General features: G+C 42.2%; 1 protein-coding gene across 3 annotated transcripts in view; it reads right to left on the bottom strand.

Annotated features, from left to right (window-relative positions):
* Positions 1-1,584: 1,584 nt before the first annotated feature.
* LOC146008478 (mitochondrial tRNA methylthiotransferase CDK5RAP1-like) overlaps positions 1,585-10,308 on the bottom strand; it is a 72,012-nt gene continuing 63,288 nt past the window's right edge. For all 3 annotated transcript variants that reach the window (XM_083147812.1, XM_083147811.1, XM_083147813.1), the window contains 4 exons: positions 9,491-9,621; positions 9,259-9,408; positions 8,150-8,290; positions 1,585-1,786 (listed from right to left, as the gene is read on the bottom strand). In XM_083147812.1, coding sequence (XP_083003938.1) covers positions 1,700-1,786; positions 8,150-8,290; positions 9,259-9,408; positions 9,491-9,621 — 509 coding nt within the window. In that variant the 3' untranslated portion in view covers positions 1,585-1,699. The remainder of the gene's footprint in view (positions 1,787-8,149; positions 8,291-9,258; positions 9,409-9,490; positions 9,622-10,308) is intronic.

Here is a 10,308-nt window from a genome sequence, read left to right as displayed (position 1 = left end):
GGGGGGGGTCTCGACTGACAGGGGCTATTCTCCCTTGTGGGGGTCCACCACCCCTATAGAGGAAAAAAAGAACCTGTGGCGAGTGAAGTGAGCGCAGGGAGCCCGCAGTGTAGTGAGCCCGGAAGGGGCTTCTTTGCATTCGCCCCCGTCGGGGCACCAGAAGTCGGGATTCCGATGTCGGTATACGGACTGTCGTTATCCCGATTGTCGGGCAGTCATACCACAGCCACCTAGTCAGGGAGGTGACCGAGCACTCTGTCCCCTCCCTGACTAGGGGCATTCCTCTGGACAACCAAATCTGCAGAAAAACCACTAATCAGGCCTATATGCTAGAGTTGTCAGACGGAAGCCATTCCGTAGTAAAAAGCACATAGCAGCCTGCCTGGGGTTTGCCAAAATGCACCTGAAGAAGGACTCTCGGACCATGAGAAACAAAATTCTCTGGTCTGAGAAGACAAAGATTGAACTCTTTGGCGTAAATACCAGGAGTCATGTTTGGCGTAAACCAGGTACCGCTCTCCACCAGGTCAATACCATTCTACAGTGAAGCATGGTGATCGCATCATCGTGCTGTGGAGATGTTTTTCAGCGGCAGGAACTGGGAGACTAGTCAGGAGAGAGGGAAAGATTAATGCAGCAATGTACATTTGATGAAAACCTGCTCCAGAGGGCTCTTGACCTCAGACTGGGGTGACGGTTCATCTTTGTGTAGGACAACATCCCTAAGCACACAGCCAAGATATCAAAGGAGTGGTTTCAGGACAACTCTGAATGTTCTTGAGTCCAGACTTAAATCTGTTTGAACATCTCTGGATAGATCTGAAAACAGCTGTGCACCAACACTTCCCATCTAACCTTATGGTGCTTGAGAGGTACTGCAAAGAGGAATGGGTGAAACTGTCCAATATACTGTAGGTGTGCAAAGGTTGTGGCATCATATTCAAAAAGAAATAACTGCTGCCAAAAGGTGCACCTTATTGAGTACATGTGATTCCTGTTTTTTTATTTTTAATACATTTGTAAAAATCTCCCCAAAACTTTTCTCAGGTTGTCATTATGGGAAATTGTGTGTAGAATTTTGAGGGAAAAATTCCAAAATTCAATTTTGGAATAAGGCTGTAACAAAGTGATGCGTTGTGAATACTTTCCGGATGCACTGTAAGAATAAACTGTCTGAAGCAGCAGTCCCATTAAACACGTAACAAAGTTTATGCAGTTTCTCATATGCTATATCCCATGACCAAGACACATCTTATTGCTGTCATGCTACGAATCTATAATAAACTATTCACTTAGAAGAAATAGTGCTAACTTATGCAGTTGGGAGAACCTGCACCACAAAGGAGATTATTTGCAGTGATGCATTGGAATGCATGTTCTAGCAATAACAGAACACTTTATGCCAAATTGAAAGATAATATTGAATTATACTATAAAATGCTGATTGGATCTTATGGACAGTTTCTCCACTCTATAAAATATTTGATAAATTTGCCCCAAGATCTCTACCTGTACAAGATGACAATGCTGTCTATAGGTTAGTGAGATGTGATTTTAAATGAAGGGCTTTTCTTATTAAATTAGTCACTTGTATGTATGTTTTATTTAACAGCTTTCTATACATTTATATTACAAAACATTCTGTGTTAAAATGGCAAAATGAGATCAGATCCAATTGTGTCCTACACGGTGGAGAGTCCTAAAGTTCGGAATACGAAGGTGATGACTGAAGGGTAGCCAGGCCAACAAGTCTTCCCCTCAAGCTTTGTGAACTAGATGAGGTTATCTAAGACAAAAAATAAAAAGTAGATGTGATACTGGCAAGAAATCTGCATTGACATTCATTTCACCTATAATATGACAGATTTGAAAACCAAAAAGCATAACATTAATTGGCACTTGTGTAGTTTCATGGCGGCAGGCTACGCTATGATTTCAGCGTATGCGAAGATATGTTGTTAGCATAGCCCAACGGCTGTCTAGCGTTGTCAGCATAGTAGTGACTCCGCGACAGCCCTGCGTAGTGTCTTCGGGAGCTGCAGCTCTGTCCTTGGCATCCCTGGCAAGCCTAGTGAGCGTCTCACACACAGCGCCGGTAACCTCCAGATCCCCTGCGCTGGCAGACCCTGGCGGAGAGGTGCTCCATCTGTCTGAGACGCAGGGGCGTCTCAGACGCTTTTGCATCTCAGTAATTATTGCGGCAGGGTGCGGCAACCCGGCTTATGTCCGCTTTAGGGAGACAGACCGGGTTAGGGGTTCGGTATCACGTGCATTTTGTGCACAAAGGGGGGGGGGTGCAGTGTGCAAGTGTATCTCATGCACAATAAAGGATGCATTTGCCAATGTTACAAACTGAAATGGCTCCATTTCTAACCCCCACTATCCACGCCAGCCCGAAGTGTGACGAGCGTTACGAGCCCTGCGAGGGGACGTGGTACATACTCCAGACCTGTGCATACTCCTCTATCCACGTCGGCGTGGAGTTGATTTTCTAAAGTGTGGCGAGCGCAGCGAACCACCGAGCACAAAGCATGGCAAGCGCAGTGAGCCCCGCGAGGGGACGCGGATTATTTGACATGTATTCCGCGTCCCCTCAACTCCACGCCGATGTGCATAGTGGGGGTATGAACAGGTCCGGAGGACGTGGATAGTGGGGGTGTTTCAGGAATACATTCACACCTGTCATGTCAGGCAGGTTAAAATTGTCAATGGTTCCCACACAATGTAATAAGCGCTGACTGACTACGCTAACTGCGTAACACTGACTGACTACGCTAATTACGTAAGCTCCGGTTACGCTAATTACGTAAGCTCCGGTTGGCCATGAACGGGCGGGAACACGCCGATACTGACAGGGACGCGGTCTACGCTGGCCGCGGGAACACTTTGCTGATTCTGACAGGGATGCTACGCTACTACGTAACTGCCGCCGTGAAACTACACAAGTACCCATTATTCCAATGCAAATATATTTAGGTTATTAAAAAAGAAAGATGTTGAGAAAGATGAAAACAAGGGAAGAAAACATAGAACGATCCTAAATAACTTAAAACAAGGACATTGTATGCTTTCAAAATACAGGGAAATTATGTTACTCATATGGAATGGTTTCATAGCCGCACGGACACACACACATTATATATATCATATACCCGATTGCTTACAGGATCGGTTGGGTGGACTTTTCTGATTTGCTGTTATGCTAAATATACCCCCTTTCCTGAGGATGTTTTTATGCCTGTTTATTGCACTTTAAATATGCCATTACAATTTTTTTTTATATATACACAATTGAAAAAAAAAAAAGGATTTTGCTGGCTTTCTAATACTGCATGGAATCGGTACATCTGTCAGAATGAACTTAGGTCTACAGTCATTAGGTATGACTTTACTTGACTTAAGGTCGACATGGGCCAATGTCGACATGAGTTAAGGTCGAATTTGCATAAAGGTCGACATGAGGAAGGTCGACTGGTCATAAGGTCGACATGGGTTTTTCGCTGTTTTTTTATCCCAATGTCGACACAGTCGACATGGACACAGTTGGCAATGAAAATCGGACCCTCGCATCGCTCGCAATGCTTCGGACACGGTGGCTCGCTTCGCTCGCCACAGCTTTAATAACCTCCTCCACGCCCTAGTGGATGGTAGGGCATGAAATACCGCCTGTTGGCACATGTCGGCTCAAAAAACAGTGAAAAACCCCATGTCGACCTTATGACCAGTCGACCTTCCTCATGTCGACCTTCCTCATGTCGACCTTTATGCAAATTCGACCTTAAGTCATGTCGACCATGGCCCATGTCGACCTTAAGTCAGGTCGACCTTCCTGCCAGTGAGCATGCCTGGAGCGCGAATCTGGTGCAATGGTGGCGTTATATAGATGACGTCCTGTTCGTCTGGAGAGGCGACAGGAAGTCTCTAGACGCCTTTTGCCAATACCTCAATGACAACACATTGAATATTAAATTCACATTCAATATAAGTTCAGAATGTGTCAATTTTTTGGATTTGACGATAATTATAGAGAATAACAAACTCATCACATGTAATTATACGAAACCAACGGATTCGAATACCTATATCGAGAGGGAGAGCAATCATCTTAACAAATGGCTGGACAATGTCCCTAAAGGCCAACTTTTGCGCCTAAGAAGAAATTGCACCCAAACCGAGACCTACAATATCCAGGCCAACAATATGATAAAGAAATTCGTTAGTAAAGGCTACAATAGGACTACTTTAGAAAGAACGGTCACAGAAGTGAGTCTTTTAGATAGAGGTAGCCTCCTGGACACAAAGAAAGTAGAAACCGTTCACTCAAATGAGACCAATTTCCCTATGGCTTTTTGTACACAATATAATAGACAACACAAAAAGATAGAATCTATTTTCCATAAAAATTGGAATATCCTGCTTAGGGATGAAGCCCTTAAAAAGGTTCTACCTAATAAACCCAAGTTCATTTATAGGCGAGCGAACACTATTAAGGATAAATTAGTCACCAGTGCATTACCAATGGATGGAAACCGTTTCCTTCCAAGGAACAAAGGTTTTTATCGCTGTGGTGACTGTAAAATCTGTAAAGCCTGCCACAGCCCTAAATCTAAACTGGTGGAGCTTGAACACAAAAATGGTGTCTTTAAAATTAAAGACTTCCTTACATGCAATTCTCGCTATGCGATCTATGCGATACAATGTACCTGCAACCTCCTATATGTGGGGAAAACTAAAAGGCAGTTAAAAATAAGATGGGCTGAGCATGTGAGAAACATCACAAATGGGGTGATGACACATCCTTTCTCAGCTCATTTTAAAGAAAAGCATGCACAAACCACTAAGGGCATAAAGAATTTTTGTGGCATATCTTTGGTTAAAGAAGACTGGAGAAATAATAATAGAGACACGAGATTAGCACGTAAAGAGATGCGATTCATCTACGATCTAAATTCACTAAAACCTCATGGGCTCAATGCAGAATTTGAGGTGAAGTGGTTTCTGTGATGATATTATTTTTCTAACTCTCTATTTTTCCACCTCTTTATTATAAGTACTCTTTTTGATCCTAAGATTTTTGGTGATACAAAGTAGTTTAATATGTTCTATCCTAATATAGTGAATACTACTCATATTGTGACGTTTTGTATATATGTTGTACTTTTGTATTTTTATATTTATATGTATAGATTTTTTTATGGATTTTTGTATTTATATCCATTTTTTTATATATATCAGAAGAATATATCTGTATTAATGTACGCACATGCACTTTGTTAGAATGGAAACCGGGTATCTTTCATGTAGAGCCGAAAAAATCCTTTTTCCTAAAGAAGGGTTTCCATAGTAACGTTTACTAATGCCATGATATTTATATCATGTCTGGGAGGCGCCGTCACTACACATCAATGACGCGTCCAGACCATGTGATGTTTGTTTACATCACATGGTCTTTTCTTCTGATAGACTCTGTTATCCCTGACGCTCCGACGTCAGGACCGGATATGGTCATAGCGATCAGGTGACCTGATCGCCGGAGCTCAGCACCGCAAGTTACCTTATCAGCGCGATCCCGGTTCCCCGGGACGCGCTGAGGTTATACTTCAAACGGTGGCCATTATACACATTGGGCTTCATGTGAGTTACCATATTTATGGGGATTTTTTAGATGATCGCACCGTCCACATACTTACTTCCGGGTTATTACCATTTCCGGTAGTAAGGGGGATAAATACCCTGGGTGCACACACTTACACTCCACCTTGAAAAAGACGCCTGGAGCGTCGAAACATGTTGGAGGAGTGTTTTTAGAAGGCCACCCACGTTACAGAGGACCAGGTCGAGACTACAGCAGGAGCTACCCGGGTTTCCATTCATTTCCCTGCTGTTATATCCCTGACCTACGGTACGAGGCTTGGCCTGTCAATTTTAATACTTTGTTTTGTAAATAAAGCCTTGTGTTTATATCATATCTGCACCATGAGGAGATGTTTTCTTTATTGCATATGACATCTCACCTGTCCTGAGCAAAGAGAAAGAGAAAGATACCTTTGTATGATTGGCTCTGCTTTCCATTACGTAAGACAGTGTGAGCATTGTTTTTTGGAGTCAGCAAAGATACCTTTTTATGTGTACCCTAAGCACTTTGCATGTAAGCACATGTAAGCTAACATCGATTTGAGCACTAGCTGGTGGTCCCAATAAAAGATACCCAGATAGGATTGTCACACACGCTATCCTTGTAAGCACGTGTAAGCCATCCACATTGGGATTTTGGGATCCCCCCTTTGGAATATTATTCCATTTACTGTGTGCATGAAGAATTGTGCCTGACAGTTTGTTTTTTTGCTGTTTCTCTTTTCTGCCCCATATGTGGAGATTCAGCTTGATACGCAAGAAGTAACATCTTTGGTGAACACAGAAAAAAACTTTATTTGAGGCAACAATTCTGACCATCGTAAATTGAGAGGATAAGCAGCGCAGAGATCTCTAAACCACCTTTGTTTATATATGTACTTGTTTGCTTTAGCAGTTTGTAGTTGCTAATTTTAGAGATTCGTGCAGCCGCTTTGAGGTGAAGCGCCGGTTGTTTTAATTTTTTTCCTGTATGAACTACATCAGAGAAATTGGTTACATAAATTTGCGCAAATGTATGATAAGAATTTTTCCACGGCACCCCTAGGCCCCCTAAAATATATATCAAATTAAGTAGATTGTGCTTATATGGGCTTCTTAGGCTCAGTTATGTGGTAAAGGGCAGGATTTGGTTCAGTTTGTACACATATTATGATTGACAGCCACCAACACTGGTTTTGTCCAGAAATAATTGATCATAAATGATTTGAATTGGTTCTGGCCGATCAACCCGAGGCACCCCTGCAAGTGTCCCGAGGCACCCCAGGGAGCCTAGGCACACAGTTTGGGAACCGCTGCCCCAAGCCATCGTCAAGGCTTCTCTGTATATTTATTTATTTACAGTTTCTTATATAGCGCAGCAGATTCTGTTGCGCTTTACAATAGTAGACAGTGATAAGACAAACTGGGTAACAACAGACAGACTTGGAGGTAGGAGGGCCATGCTGCAAGCTTACAATCTATAGGGATATAGGGGGGAAAACATAAGGACAGGGTGTCCCTAGCACTATATCTAGGTGCAGGGTGCAGCACCCCCAAAAAACAGCATAAGTCGAAAAGCCCAGAACAGCACACCAGTGAGGAAACTATTGTGTTAAAAAATATTAGTGATAGGAAGCTGAAGCTATATAGAGAGAGTGAAAAAGTTGATGAAATGTAATTAAAATATTAAAAAAGAGAAAGGTCCGATGCACACGGGACATCAAACGAAGCCGATTTAGGCCGATTTCACGTCCCGATCCAGAATTGGCCGAAATCGACTCAGTGTATAGGCACCTTTACCTCCTCTGCTGATAGTGGCGTATCAGTTTTTTTGAGTCCCCCTGGGCAACGAGCATGCAATACCCCGGAGGCAACAAGCATGTATCTCCCCCAGGGCAACAAGCATGTATCTCCCCCAGGGCAACAAGCATGTAGGTTATTTGTAATAGGCATTACAGTGTGGCGCATAATATTTAATAGGCATTACGGTGTTTGGTATATGTAATGGCCATACTAGTGTGTGACAATGTATAATGGGTGTAATCCTGGCGCAGTGAGCAATTTTTTTAATTTGATTTTTTTTTTTTGTTTCTTACGTAAATTTAGAATGTAAAAACGTGCCCTCCCGATTGAAAAATGTGCCCTAGTCGGTGGTCAGCACCCTCCCCTAAAAAAACACTAAAGTGAACACTAAGATTTTACATAACTGTCACTTCAAACCTTTGAAGTCAAATGATATATTTTACATTAGTTTTAAATAATTGAAAGTAATGTATTATTAGCTTTAAAACTCTCGCAATACATCAGACTACAGTGCTCTGAAATCCAGACTCCAATTTGGTTTTTCCTTATGGTAATATTGAGAAACAAAACATAATTTTCAGATGTTCCTAATCAATCCATAAATATTGGACTTCTGAGGATCAGATAGGTATTGTTTATTCAAAATTACACTTTTAGATCATGCTATAAACTAGAGATATTTATTTAAGGAACTGCTTTGGGGTTATCAAAATGAAAACAAATAATGACTTACCTTAACTAAGACGTAGTCACCTGGTCTGGCTTGGACTCTGGTTTCAATAGGCGAGACAGCTTCTATAGGAAAACTGGGGAAAACAACTTTCATGTTTCCATCATTTCGTCCACATAGCTCTTCTGAGGAGCGTTTGCTGGCCTGTAATACAGATATAGCAAGTGAAATTCAAAAAAAGAAACCTTATTGTTATGTAACAAACAATGCAATGCCTTCTACATCAACTATTATAAAAGAAGTCCAAACTCTATATTAATTATGCGCAAAACATGTAGGGAGAGATGTGACGAAGTGGTACAGACGAGGAGGCAAAGATAGATGAAAGGATAAGGGGGAGACAGATAAGACAGTAGTCCTGTTCGCCACCTTATTCTGATTTCAACCCAGCGTCTCAAGTTCCGCCCCCTGCCAGCTACTGATGCCAGGCCAGATTAATTGTCAGTGACTAGTAAAGGGACATACGGTTAGGCTGAGTGAGGGGGGGGGGGGGGGGGGGGCATTAGGCTGTGGGGAGGGTGGGTTTAGGCACTTAGAAGGAGGTTAGGGTTAGGCTGCAGGGCATTCTTACTGCTGGTCATCCATATATATCCCGTATCAGCAACATGCTGACACGCACACTAGCAGTAAGCAGTATTCATGTGCCAGTTGTAGAAGCCTAAGCAGTAACGTGGTTCTAAGTGCCATGTGGTAGGAGCTTGGTGGTTGCAGCATCATACCTGCCCACTGTACACTGGGTGGAATCCGTAACAAGTGGTTACGGACAGTAAGAGGGAATACCCTATTGGCCAGGTCCTGTGAGACCTGGACCCAGCTTGTGACCGCTAGGTGTGAGTGCCCACCCTGTCACAAAGACCAAACAACATCAGTATCTATACAGAAACTAGACAATGTGTGGGGAAAAATAATTTCATACATGGTGATCTATGTGTAAATATCAATGTACACTATGACATGATTTTCAACTTTAAGCTGAGTTGTTCTGTACCAGTCTTTAATTTGGAACATCTTTATTATACAGTATACCGGTACATTCGAGCACACAGGCTTTGTCTTGAAATGATGCTTTCTGTGAAAACACATTTATTGTAAAAGTAATATGAGGTACTCACGCCTTCTACCAGAACTAGCTGCGTCCTTCCTATAGCTCTCTTGTTGACCTGTTCAGCCTCCTCTCTGAAGACTGCAATGAGTTCCTCCAGTCTCCTTCTCTTTACCTCAGCTGGGACATCATCACTCAGTCTGTGAAATGCTCTTGTTTTCTAATGCAGGAAGCAGATTTTTCTTACTTCGATTACACAAAACTTAATTCCTCTAAAGATATCAAGTATGTATCCAAGTCACCTTTCTCATGCTGTATGCGAATAGGAAAGCAGCGTTGTAGGACACTTTACGCAACAGTGACACCGTTTGTTGGTGATCTTCCTCTGTCTCCTGGCAGAAGCCAGTAATGAAATCACTGCTGAGACTGACCCCTATTAAAAAGAAATGCATTGTTCAGTAGTGGACAAATAGAATAGTCTCCCGTCAGAGGGGATAGAGGATAAGAAAATAGAGTAATTTAAACATGCATGGGATAGACATAAGGATATCCTTACAAATAAATAAGGACCAAATAGGGTTTGAGGTATCCACATGGTTTAAAAATAAGGATCATAATAAGTTCTTATCTGCCGTCAAATTTTATACAAGGGAAAAAAAAAAAAACAGGAATGATGCCTACAGTACATCGGTAATGTACTCATTTCCCATTAAGAATCATTACTCCTAAACATTCATTGCAGTCTGGCAAATGATTTCCGAAATTATGCTGAAACGTTATAGAAACGCACTTTTGCTATTAAATAAACTAAGATGTGAGACTTAGGAATGTACAGGCAAATAGCATGATCAGAAGAGATCAGCAGAGAGGGAACATGATTTTCTGTGCTAATGTGCATTGGGCCAGTATAGAAAATGTATATTTTCATATTTTTAACTCTGGTCAATCTAATAAGCATTACAGTGACAAAGTCGGCAACTAGGCTGGTTATGGGGGCAGCTAGCAAGCATGTAACCGCCAGGAACGCTGCTCATGTGTGAGTGTGTGCGATTCATTGAGGCAGATGCTCTGGATAAGCAGGAGCTGTTCTGGAGCAGCAGCCTTGTTTGTGACAAAGGAT

Source organism: Crinia signifera, chromosome 6 (genome assembly GCF_055691185.1).
Source record: "Crinia signifera chromosome 6, ASM5569118v1, whole genome shotgun sequence".
NCBI classification, from domain to species: Eukaryota; Metazoa; Chordata; class Amphibia; order Anura; family Myobatrachidae; genus Crinia; species Crinia signifera.
This window is presented reverse-complemented; position numbering and strand designations above follow the sequence as displayed.